The sequence below is a fragment of the Rana temporaria genome, chromosome 12 (genome assembly GCF_905171775.1).
Source record: "Rana temporaria chromosome 12, aRanTem1.1, whole genome shotgun sequence".
Taxonomy (NCBI): domain Eukaryota; kingdom Metazoa; phylum Chordata; class Amphibia; order Anura; family Ranidae; genus Rana; species Rana temporaria.
The window spans coordinates 134134870-134147960 of NC_053500.1; the positions used below are offsets into that span (position 1 = coordinate 134134870).

At 42.8% G+C, this 13091-nt stretch overlaps 1 protein-coding gene across 1 annotated transcript in view; it reads left to right on the forward strand.

Moving 5' to 3' along the window:
• Nucleotides 1–13091, forward strand: part of FASN (fatty acid synthase) — a 93555-nt gene that overhangs the window by 73576 nt on the left and 6888 nt on the right. Inside the window, exons 35-42 of the mRNA XM_040330786.1 lie at nucleotides 258–349; nucleotides 1771–1922; nucleotides 2522–2767; nucleotides 3680–3868; nucleotides 5247–5471; nucleotides 5839–6059; nucleotides 8666–8764; nucleotides 8853–9104. Of these exons, the coding sequence (XP_040186720.1) occupies nucleotides 258–349; nucleotides 1771–1922; nucleotides 2522–2767; nucleotides 3680–3868; nucleotides 5247–5471; nucleotides 5839–6059; nucleotides 8666–8764; nucleotides 8853–9104 (1476 nt within the window). The remainder of the gene's footprint in view (nucleotides 1–257; nucleotides 350–1770; nucleotides 1923–2521; nucleotides 2768–3679; nucleotides 3869–5246; nucleotides 5472–5838; nucleotides 6060–8665; nucleotides 8765–8852; nucleotides 9105–13091) is intronic.

Sequence of the window (13091 nt, forward strand, 5' to 3'; positions counted from 1 at the left end):
CATTTAGGTTATATGTACTGCATGCATTAAACCACAATTACACACATTTTCACAACCCGGCTTATATTCAGGTCAGCTTATACTCGAGTATATACGGTGTGTGTGTGTGTGTGTGTGTGTGTGTGTGTGTGTGTGTATATATATATATATATATGTATATATATATATATATATATATATATATATTAGTGCTTACTGTATGTTCTTGTATTATTTGCTGAGTTCTGAATAATAAAAAATTCTGTATTTCTGAACAGGTGCTTAAAGATGCCATGATTGAGAACTTATCCACAAAACTGTTCCAAGATGTGAACAAACCAAAGTATGATGGCACCCTAAATCTGGACAGGTAACTACAAATTATAAAACTTCTCCCTGGAACAGATGGTTATAAAAGATGGGTAAAGATGAAGTATACAAAGAGAACGGCTGGCATGGTAGCATATGCACCCATCGCCTTATTTTTACCTAGAAGGCTGGCACAAAGAAGGTGACAGGTACCCTTTTGCTGCCTGGTCTGCACTCTACGTTAACCTCAGATGTGCAGATAATTTTTTTGTAATATTTCCATTTATTTATTTTTTTTTTAATAAGGAGTTTGTTAAATATTCACCATCCTCCCCCCTGCAAACCATACATTTCCTGAGAGCACAGGACTTGTAGAATAAAAAGATGGATGTATTGAATTTGTAGGTCATGTGGTAGCTTGGCTAATCTACAAATAACCAGAAATATCGTCAATAAAGCTTGCAAAAAATGTGAAATCGGCATCAGAAATTAAGTTAAACTCTGAAATAATAACTGAAAATATTTGCTCACTAAAAATACACATAACTTTTCCTGCTCAGTGTCCTTAGAATGTTCTATAATAGTATAACTATGAATAGAATCTGTATAATTGTTTAAGCAATACCAATGATTCTTGCCAAACACCAAATTCAAGTAAAAATTAACCTAAAAAATAAAAAAAGGAACGTAAAAATTTGGTTAATCGTAGTTCCTTCATGATTTAGCAGAGGGGGAGGCAATTACTTTCTCACATAGAGCCGGGCAGGTTTGGGCAGCTTTTTTTCACTTAATAAATGAAATCAACATTTAAAAACTGCATTTTGTATTTATTCAGTTTATCTTTGTGAAATAATAAAATGTGTTTGATCTGAATCATTTAAAGCGGGAGTTCACCCGAAAAAAATAATTTAACATTAGATTTAGGCTAATTAAGGGGAGCAGAAACGGGGATTTTTTTTTTTTCAATCAATGCCGTACTTACCGTTTTAGAGATCGATATTCTCCCGCCGCTTCCGGGTATGATCTTTGGAACTGGGCGTTCCTCTTTGATTGACAGCCTTCCGACGGTCGCATACATCGCGTCACCAGGTGCCGAAAGAAGCCGAACGTCGGTGCGGCTCTATACGGCGCCTGCGCACCGACGTTCGGCTACTTTCGGAAACTCGTGACGCGATGTATGCGACCGTCGGAAGCCTGTCAATCAAATGGGAACGCCCAGTCCCGCAGCCCATACCCGGAAGCGGCGGGAGAACATCTATCTCTACAACGGTAAGTACGGCATTAATTTTAGAAAAAATGCCCGTTTCTGCTCCCCGTAATTAGCCTCAATCTAATGTTAAAAATTTATATTTTGGGTGAACCTCCACTTTAAGTGCGAGAAATATGCAAAAAAAATCAGGAAAGGGGCAAATACTTTTTTCATAGCACTGGATCTTCACCGGTTGAACAGATTTTTTTTATTTATTTAATTTTTTTTTACAGCGTAAGCCGTGAGAAGTGTCTGGAGCTCGATCACTTTGTGGTATTTTCCTCTGTGAGCTGCGGGCGAGGAAACGCCGGTCAGAGCAATTATGGATTTGCCAACTCAACCATGGAGCGGATTTGTGAAAAGCGGCGTCAGGACAATTTGCCAGGTATGGGAACCTGTTATGGAAAATGTCTCAGTAGATTCAGGATATATCACCCTGCCCAAGACATGCTAAAATGCAGTGGCAGCTGGTGGAATAAAACATTTTTGGGGAGGCGGCAGACGGTATGCTCTTCTTTCTTTTGTAGTCTTTACCATCTTAAATAAAGTTTGAAATCTAAAAAAATATATTTAATCTTGTTTTTTTATCATTCTGGTAAATATTAATATTTTGCTTTGTCATACCCAAGCAGTAGATGTTCAAGTTCAAACTCTCAATAGCGAAATAACTTTCTGATCCTGTTGCTAGAGGTAACAGCCTATGTCGGACGAGCCCCCACGTGTAGACACCTTTGCAAGCTTTATTTTTTTTTTATATCCGCTGTTAAAAAAAAAAAAACGGTTGCTTACAGGGTTCAATGGCTTAAGCTGATACACAGCAAGGTGCAGCAGTACTCCTTCCCCCTTTAGCCTACCTTGTAAAAACAATCCATTAAAAGGAATAAGGGCACTTCAAGGCTTTCTCTGAAGTTCTCCCCTGACACCTACCAGTAATGTTTTAATGCTCATTTTCTAGTGCTTAATCGTGGTTGATTTTTCTTATAGGCTTGGCAATACAGTGGGGAGCCATCGGCGATGTAGGCGTAGTTCTGGAGACCATGGGAAATAACGATACAGTGATAGGAGGGACATTGCCTCAGCGGATAAGCGCTTGCCTGGAGGTTCTAGACCAGTTCCTGAACCAGCCTCACCCCGTTATGTCCAGCTTTGTCCTGGCTGAGAAGACCATCTCTGTCAAAGCCAAAGGAGCTGGTCAACAAGATTTGGTGGAAGCCGTGGCTCACATATTGGGTAAGGATATTGTATAAGAAGTACAGAGCTCCTACATAATTTATTATAGCTTTCTAAACAACCATTCTGAGAAACCAAGGGGGGAGACAACGGTGGTAATGTGGCTTTCCATATGAAGCTATTGTCTTCATGTCTTATGGTATTGAGAAAGAATTTTAACTGTTTCTGTTCAATGAGTGTTATATACCTAACATTTCCATACACATGTACAGTGGAACCTTGGTTTATGAGTAACGCGGTTAACGAGCATTTTGAAAGACGAGCAACTTTTTTTTTTTTTTTCATTTTGAGTGTTGTCTCGCAAAACTAGCAAGCTAATGGGGTGTGCAGTACCGCATTTGGCCAGAGGTGTGGGGGCGCCGGTGACACTTGAAACCTTTCAGAGGCTCTCTGGTGCCCCCGACCTCTGGCCACATGTGGTATTGCATGCCCCTGAAGGCAATGCGGAACAAATTATTTTCATTTCCATTGACTTCTATGGGGAAACTCGCTTTTGATATGCGAGTGCTTTGGATTACGAGCATTCTCCTGGAACGGATTATGCTTGTAATCCACTGTAGATAGTATCCCATGATACATGGTTTTCATTAACAATCTTCCCATCCATGGAGTGTGAACTGTCACATCAGCCAACCAGAGAAGACTTGACAGCTTTGGTAGAGATGGGGAGGGCGGAATATTTTCATCCAAATTTCTGTTCATCTCTATGAAAAGGCATAGGAGTGGGATATTAGGTGAGAAGGAGATTGATGCATCAACTCGGGGTCAGTTCAGACTTTGTTCAGACACTGGGTCAAACAGTCAGATTGTATGGCCACCACTAGTCAGGCTAGCAGAAGTCATAAGCCATAATCCAAATGATGTTATTCCTGTAATATAAATGTATTGTTCTTTTCCCGATCTTTCTGTCAGGTGTCCGGGATGTGAGCAGTTTGAATCCTAACACCACCTTGGCTGACCTGGGTCTGGACTCTCTAATGGGTGTGGAGGTTCGTCAGACGCTGGAACGGGATTATGATATTGTCATGGCAATGAGGGAAGTTAGACAACTAACGATTAACAAACTGCGTGAGCTCTCTTCCAAATCTGGAAGTGTTGAAGGTGAGAAAATACAAGTCTACAGTTATAGAATAGTAGCCATCTACTTCTTTCTTGTTCTTGGGCTGACCCACCGAGGAGGTCTGTGCCAGTTCTCAAATGCACTTTATAAGATCTGTCATGCTTTGGGTTACCGCGTTTAATCACGTTTGGCATCTGAAACGTGGAAATCTTCTGCATCTGAAGTTGAACCCATTTTTTTGCTTTCAAAGAAACTCTGTTAAAAGAAACTGCCTAAAAACGTCAATAAATGAGACTTTGTACATGGTCCCATAGGATAACATTGAATGAGTTCAGGGGCAGTTGAGAAAAGCATCCAACTGCGTCTGAACATACGTTTAGCAGCGGCCCGTGTACATGGGGCCTAAATCGGGCTCCTGCAATTTTTTTTGGTGTTCTTATTCCTCCTGACATTTTCTCATATCATTAAATTAAATATAAGGTGAACAGGATCTTTTCGTAATGGTCACAGCAGGTGCTTTTGATGAAGGCTTAGGCCGAAACGCATCAGTTTTTGGATGGTGTTATTGCTATAATGCTACAATAACATGTTTTTTTATGGAGAAGCTGTTGAGTTTCCAGCTTGTACTGGTTATGGATTCTCTGTGAACTCAATTAGCCAGAGCACCGACCAACTCTGCACACTAACTACATGATACAGCGGTAGAGCTTGGGTGAGTTTTCTTTTACAGCAGGTGCAAAAACCTGGGGACTTTATCGAGATTTTACCATTTACATCATGATACAGTGAAACCTCGGATTGCAAGTAATGCTGTTAACGAGCCTGTCGCAATCCGAGCATTTTTTTAAATAACGTAACTCGGTTTAAGAGTGTTGTCTTGCAAACGAACAGGATTCAAGCCACAGCGTTATGCAGTACCGCATTTGGCCAAAGGTGCTGGAGCTGAACGGAGCCGTTAAGAGCCGTTCGGAAATACTCCGATCCCAAACCTTTCCGAGTTCAGTCGAGCTGTCCCCGAGTATTTCTGAGGCTCTCCAGTGCCCCACCTGGCCACATGCGGTATTGCATGCCATAGAAGTCAATGCAGAACTAATTATTTTGTTTCCATTGACTTCTATGGGGAAACTCGCTTTGATATGCGAGTGCTTTGGATTACGAGCATTCTCCCGGAACGGATTATGCTCGTAATCCGAGGTTCCACTGTACTTGTCTTTGGTATCATCCAGAAACTGAAATATCAGTTTAGGGCAGGGTGACAATGTAATGGTGTCGAGTCAGAGCAACAGAAGGAAAAAGGAATGGAGTAAAATGACTTGACAATGGTTGGACACTTAAATGCTAAACAAGTAAAATGAGCTTAAAAAAGGAAAAAAAAATACTTTTTCTGCCTAATGAAGTCTTTTTAAATTTTCCTTATAGAATCCAAGCCTTCTCAGAAAAGCTCGGTACAACCAGATCTTAGTTTTCTGGATTTGAGAAACCTCCTGGTAAATCCCGATGCCTCCACCATCACTAAGATAAATGACGTTCAGAGTAATGACCGACACCTTTTCTTGGTGCACCCCATCGAAGGATCCATTTCCGCATTCCAGAGCCTGGCCTCCAAACTCAACATCTCCTGCTATGGCCTGCAGTGTACAAGAGGTAATCATCGTCCAAAAAGAGCCTCAGTGAAATGTAATCATTTGATAACAATTTTTCTTTTGTTTGTTCACTTTGCCACATTCGAATATATATTTAAAAATAAAAAAATCTAATGTTCGACAGATTCAAAATGTATCGATTCGAATTGAGAGAAATCTGTAGATTTTGAAGAAAATTCAAAAGACATAAAACGAAATACGAATACCGAATACGAATTGAACAAACCAACCAAATTTAACTAAACTAAATTAATGAATCTAAAAACGAAAAAAATAAATTGTCATGCACACAAAACCTTTTTATAGTCAAAACGAAAAAATAAATTTGTCTGGACTTGCATTTTAATATGTTATGTTATGTTTTGCAGCGGCTCCCTTGGACAGTATTCAGAATCTGGCAGAGTACTACATACAATGCATAAAGCAAGTGCAGACGGAGGGGCCTTACTGGATCGCTGGCTACTCCTTTGGAGCCTGTGTGGCCTTTGAAATGTGTTCACAGTTGCAAACCGAACAGGACAGTTCCCAGGCTCCAGACAGCCTGTTTTTGTTTGATGGGTCACACTCCTACGTTGCTGCATATACACAGGTAAGAGCACCACTCATGTGCCATAACTCACAGCAATCAGGAGTATAATGCACTAAGCCTGTTTTTGTTAACTCCCTTACCTGTTATGCTGGTTTGTCTTTGCACATTGTAGGCAGGTGCCGGCTGTTTTCTCCACTGCAGGTGGCACTAAGGGGAAAGGAGTCCTCTATGGTTTCCTGGGTCACTGGCGGAGCTATCTGATTGGCTGCTGCCACCATATGTGACTCTTGCTGCCATCTTGGGGTTAGGCAGAGCCTACTTAAGACCCTGACTCCCAGGCTTTGTGCACAATACGTGTGTGTGTGTGTGTGTGTGTGTGTGTGTGTGTGTAGTGTAGGGACAGGTCACCTGTCTGACAGGGACACTATTGGCATTAGGGAGAGCTCCCAGACGAGTGGGGAAAGAGCAGGGACACGCTATATTTTCCCATTTGGGCACAGACAGGCCGTATTCTATACCAGGAGACGGATGCTGTTGGAGCATCCGAGACCTGCTGTTACACTCTTAGCTGCAATATCCTGTGAGTGCACCCGGACGGGTAGTTGTGCTTGTTTGACCTTTAAAGGGGTTGTAAGCCTTTGTGTTTTTTCACCTTTTTTTAAGGTGAAAAAACACCTTGCTGTGCCCGCCCCCCCTTTAACTTACCTGAGCCCCGAGTTTCCATGGGCGAGTCCCCACCGTCCTTCTCTCAGCTTTGATTGGGTAGATTGTTGGCAGCGCAGCCATTGGCTCCCGCTGCTGTCAATCAAATCCAATGATGCGGGGGGCGGGGCCATATACTCAGCGTCTATTGACGCTGAGTGTATGACTCTGGAGCTCGCCCGCAAGGTAACCCAAAGAAAGTCAACACAAAGCAGGGTAAGTGCAGAATGGTCCCTCCACATTACACCACTGAAGAAAAGGACTTTATGACCACGGGCAAACCAACTTAATATTAGCACCACATCCCTTAATTGGATAGAAGAGAGGGAATTGGGATTTTTAAGGTGTGAAATAGTATCAACTATAATATATATAAGATTTTCTTTATTTAAAGAGCAAATATTTTTTTTGAAAAAACATAACAATTGGCAAGTACGTATCAATAAAGTTTTATGGATACAGCACTGTAGAATGGAGTTCCCAACATGTTTCGCCCATATATCGGGCTTCTTCAGGGGATGCTGTCCAATTTGGAGGTACAAGCCTTCTAGGTCTCTTCTAGCTGCTGGAACCCAGGGACATATGCGCTGTCACTAAACGCCAGTCTTGGAGATAAGCATCGGCGTGTATAGACAGCATTCGTCCCTCGGTATTGAGTCCACTGCAGAACTTTGTTTTTCTGGTCCTTGAATGCCCCCTATGGTCGACCGTAGCACACAGTTCTTCTGATGCAGATAGACACCTGTGACCCCCCTTGTAGTGAATTGATTAATATCTCAAGAGACCTAGAAGGCTTGTACCTCCTTATTTTTTTTTTATTTTTTTTAAGGGTAAATGTTATTTATTTTTCAAGTATAACATAGGTTTACATAGGAGATTAACCCTCGGATGCCAAAACAGTAACCAAAATGTACAGTAGAAGGAACTATCCACATGTGTACTATGTGGATAGTACACATATTATACATAGACTAGTGATCATCCGTGCTTGGATCCAACCTCCTACATCTTCGGGAAATACTCCTATGTACATTCATAAGATAACAGAAAAAACAGACCAAAAAACAAGCAAACCCAAGAACAAAAGAACATTGTGACGGAAGTATTCCACATTTGAAGGCCAATCTGTAAACTTGTCATCCTTATGCTGGTAGGGGGAGACGTGTATCTACATACATTAATGACAGTATTTCCCACTGAGGAGGTCCGGGATCCCTCTAGGGCCTATCCAGTCCACCTAAATTTTTTCGGGCAACCCCTGGAAATGTAAGTCGGCTTATATTTTGGCAGGGCTCCATTAACCAGGTCAATCCAGCAGTGGATGGACGGAGATCTATCATCCTTCCACTTCAGAGCCAATGCTTTCTTGGCATGTAAGAAGAGTATTCTCGAGTCTTTTTGGATTCTGATAAGTCCTCGTCCCCAAAGTCACCTAGTATGCATCTGGCCTGAGTACATATGTTCGGGAGAGCCAGTTCCTCCTCAAGGAATGACATAACGTTCGACCAGAACCTCCCCACCCGCAGACAAAGTCAAATCATGTGAAAATAATCGGCTATCTCCCCCCCACCTTGTACCTCTAATTGGACAGCATCCCCTGAAGAAGCCCGGGCGAAACATGTTGGGAACTCCATTCTACAGTGCTGTATCCATAAAACTTTATTGATATGTACTTGCCAATTGTTATGTTTTAACAATTTTTGTTTGCTCTATAAATAAAAAAATTCTTATGTATTATAGTTAATACTATTTCACTTTATTTTGCAGCTTAAAAATCAATTCCCTCTCTTATATCTAATTAGACCACTAAAGTAAATGAGAATTTGCTGGGCTGTGTTTGTTTTATGCTTCCTTGTAGGGAAGGGCAGAATCATAAACACTTTGGTGGGCCTCTTAGTCATGTGTGAAGCCTAGAATTGTCCTCTTTGTCAGTTATGATTGATGCGCCTCTTGACCTATTCCAGAGTTACCGTGCCAAATTAACTCCAGGGAGTGATGCGGAGGCTGAAACCGAAGCCTTGTGCGCCTTCATCCAGCAGTTCATAGGCACCGAATACAACAAGGTAACTATGATCACTTACTACGACACGATGGATACGCAACCCAAGCAGAAATATGGAGAGGTATTGACCCGCTTTTGTCCTCCTGCAGCTCCTGGAAACTCTCCTTCCCCAGAAAGACCTGGAGGCCCGAGTGAAGGCCGCGGTGGACCATATAACACAGAGTCACAAGTCCATCAACCAGGACGCCCTGCGCTTTGCTGCTTCCTCCTTCTACTACAAGCTGAAGGCCGCAGACCAGTATGTCCCAGCTAACAAGTATCATGGAAACATTACCCTCCTCCAGGCGAAGACACGGAACGAGTATGGGGAGGGGCTTGGAGCGGACTACAGGTTGTCAGAGGTGAGTGGAGAAACATCTGTATGTTCTCAACAGGAGCTTATCTACTTTAGTGGAGGTACATCAACAATGTCATCATGTTATCGCTAGCAATCGACTTTACTTATTTGCTCCATTTTTTTTTCTGGTACATCCACCACTAAAAGTGTTTGAGTTATATTTGTTCAAAATATTCCTGTTGCTCCTGCCAGAAATCCAGGAGCTTGCTTTGTCTAATGAACGCTGCTATCTCAAGCAGTGTTCTCCGCCCTGCTCAGTACTTCTCGGACTACATAATACCTCCCTCCTATGTTAAATATTGGGAAAAGGGGGGGAGGGGGCCATCAACTGGTGACCCACAGGTCAGACTTTAAAGGCACAATGAACAATGGAAAGTACACAAAAATATTACAGTGTTTATTTGAAGTAGTACATGGTACACAAAGAACATTTAGGAGAATGAAAAAGGTGTATAATATATATATATATATATATACATACATACATACATACATACATACATGATGGAAAGTGACCCCCTGTGCGTCGACGCATTTCGCTGTTTAGCTTTGTCAGGACTGTTATGAAGATTAGGCTGTTCTGTAGTCTAACGCACTTCGTATCCTTGGTGACAATGCTAGTCCTCCAGGAGTACAGTACACTCTGATTTGGTATTCTCCCTCTGCGCTGAGCTACTTAAAACTAAATTAGACCCCTTTTGAGATAGGGAACTCTACACTACACTCTCTCCTTTTCTATAAACTCCTAGCCCCCACACCTACCCTTAGTAGGGTTTCATCTACACTATATTACCAAAAGTACTGGGACGCCTACCTTTACACACACGTGAACTTTAATGGCATCCCGGTCTTGCATCTACACTATATTTAACAAAAGTATTGGGACACCTTCCCTTTAAACGCACACGAACTTTAATGGCATCCCAGTCTTAGTCTGTAGGGTTCAATATTGAGTTGGCCCCGCCCTTTGCGGCTATAACAGCTTCAACTCTTCTGGGAAGGCCGTCCACAAGGTTTAGGAGAGTGTCTAAGGGAATGTTTGGCCATTTTTCAAGAAGAGAATTTGTGAAGTCAGACACTGATGTTGGACGAGCAGCCTTGGCTCACAGTCTCCGCTCTAAATTGACCCCAAAGGTGTTCTATCGGGTTGAGGTCTGTGTAGGCCAGTCAAGTTCCTCCACCCCAAACTTGCTCATCCATGTCTTTTTGGACCTTGCTTTGTGCACTGGTGTGCAGTCATGTTGGAACAGAAAGAGGCCGTCCCCAAACTGTTCCCACAAAGTTGGGAGCATGAAATTGTCCAAAATATCTTAGTATGCTGACGCCTTAAGAGTTCCCTTCACTGGAACTAAGGGGCTAAGCCCAACCCCACACCATAATCCCCCCTCCACCAAATGATTTGAACTAGTGCACAAAGCAAGGACCATAAAGTTTGGGGTGGAGGAACCTGACTGGTCCTGACCTCAACCTGATAGAACACCTTTGGGATGAATTAGAGCGGAGACTATGAGCCAGGCCTTCTCATCCAACAAATGCACTTCTGGAAGAATACAGTAGTCAAACATTCCCATAGACACACTCCTAAACCTTGTGGACGGCCTTCCCAGAAGAGTTGAACTGTAATACCGGCAAAGGGTGGGCCAACTCAATACTGAACCCTACGGACCAAGACTGGGATGCCATTAAAGTTCATGTGCGTTTAAAGGGAAGGTGTCCCAATACTTTTGTTAAATATAATGTAGATGCAAGACCGGGATGCCATTAAAGTTCACGTGTGTGTAAAGGTAGGCGTCCCAGTACTTTTGGTAATGGGGTGGGCCAACTCAATTTTGAACCCTACGGACTAAGACTGAGATGCCATTAATTTTCGTGTGCGTGTATCTGTGATCTGGCGCACCTGCGTGCCAGCCCTGTACCTGTAAAACTGCTATAGGGTGGACCTGAACTGGATAAGGAAAATTTCTCTTTAGCTATTTACTGTAACACCTATGCTATGTACACAGATGTGCTCCTGCTCGTTCTTTGTTTTTGTACTCCTTGAATTTTCTTCCAAAAATAAATACTAAATTAGAAAATGTTGCACCCATGCTAATTTTAATCATCTTTTCCTCGGTATGCCTCCTGAATAAGTATTCACATCAAGAGGTCAAGTTCTCTTGCTGCATTCTTAATGCGCATCAAAAAGTATTGAAGCCTATGGAGTTGGCATGGAAGTTGGGGAGTGTGCGTCCACATTTTTATAGGTTCAGGTTCCTTTAAAGCGTGTTCATCCTGAAAATACATTCTAGGTTTGCTAGCTGCAGTGATCCTCGTGACGGCAGTCATTAAACCATCTTCCTTGTAGAAGATCTTGCCCTCTCTTCACTCTTCAGCAGCTTCACCATATCTTTCCTCCTAATAGCTCCAGGTTTCTATTCTTGGCTTTTTTTTTTGCTCCCTATTATATGCCGGTTTTGAAGGTTAGAAGAGAAATAGTTTCATTCATCATCATTTTTCTTTCTCCTTTTTAACCTCTATGTCATCCCAGGAACATGCTGTGCTAGACTAACCTCCTGCTGCAGGCAATCGCCAATCAGTTATGCAGGTACAGAAAAACATAAAAGGCAGGGGAGCAGCCTGAAAAGAGAAGCAAGCAAACTCAAAGCTGTGGGCTGATGGCAAAAAAAAAAAAATGAAAAAAAAAATCCCCCAAAAAAGAAAATAAACCTGCAAGATAAAGGCATAATGAGCTGGTATGCATTGCATACTAGCTCAATATGAAATACTTGCCTTAGAACGATGCCCTGTAGTGCCACCCGCACACCACTCCCACGGCCCACATCTTTCCCAGGGTTGTTTGCGTGCTCCGGCGCTGTGATTGGCCAGAGCCGCAATGACGTCACTCCAGTGCATGTGCACAGGTGCCGCTGGTTCCCGGCACAAGCAGGCCGTTTGTTCAACGATGACATCGCCGGCAAAGTATATAGTAAATATCTTCTAATCTGTAAAAGTTTAGGAGATGTTTACAGTACCTAAGCCCCCTTTCACATTGGGGTGGGAGGTGTGTTGGCGGTAAAGCGCCGCTATTTTTAGCGGCGCTTTACCGTCGGAATTGTGGCGGTATTCGGCCGCTTGCGGTGCGGTTTTACCCCCCCCCCGCTAGCACCCAAAAAAGGGTTAATACCGCCGGCAATGCACCTCTGCAGTGTAAAAGGGGTCTTACTATAGGCTTACCTGTAGGTACAATTAAAGAGGTAGACTTTGCTTTCTCTTTAAAGAGCAATTCCAAGATGCAAGTCCATGTCTAGTTTTAAGCAGCAGATGTTGCAGCTGTGCTAAAGTCATCAAGGCTGTCCATGTTACCTTAATCTGATTTGTGTGCAATCTAGTGCAGCCAGAGATCGCCTAGGGTCTGCTTACAGAACCCTAGTTGTGCATCATATTTAAAGTGCTTCTAAAACCTCATGGTTTTGTACCTTTAATGCATTCATTTATTAAGGTAAAAAAAACTCTCTGCTGCAGGATCAACCCCAGCCCCCCCCCCTATTCTTACCTGAGCCCAATCCGATCCAGTGATGTGCACAAGAGCAACGTCTCTTGCCACTGTCCCCCTCCTCATTGGGCAGATTGATAGCGGCGGGAGCCATTGGCCCCCCACTCCTGTCAATCAACACCAGTGGCAAAGAAGTTGGGGGGTGGGGCCGAGTCCCACTGTCTGTGTCAATAGACGCAGCAGGGGGCTATGGAAAGAGCATGCACAAGTGCCCCTATGGAAAGCAGCTTCCTGTGGGGGCACTGGACAGATAGGAGGGCTGGCGGGGGATCAGGGAAGAGGAGGTTTAGAAGAGCAGGTAAGTATGTAGATAATTGTGTTTGTTTGTTTTTTTGTGTTTTTTTCACTTACAACCACTTTAATCAGTGTTTAATTTATAATCAATTGGGTTAAATTGTATGTACACCTTAACAATGAACTTCTCTTATTTGAGTCATTTTGGTCTGGTTTGAAATATAC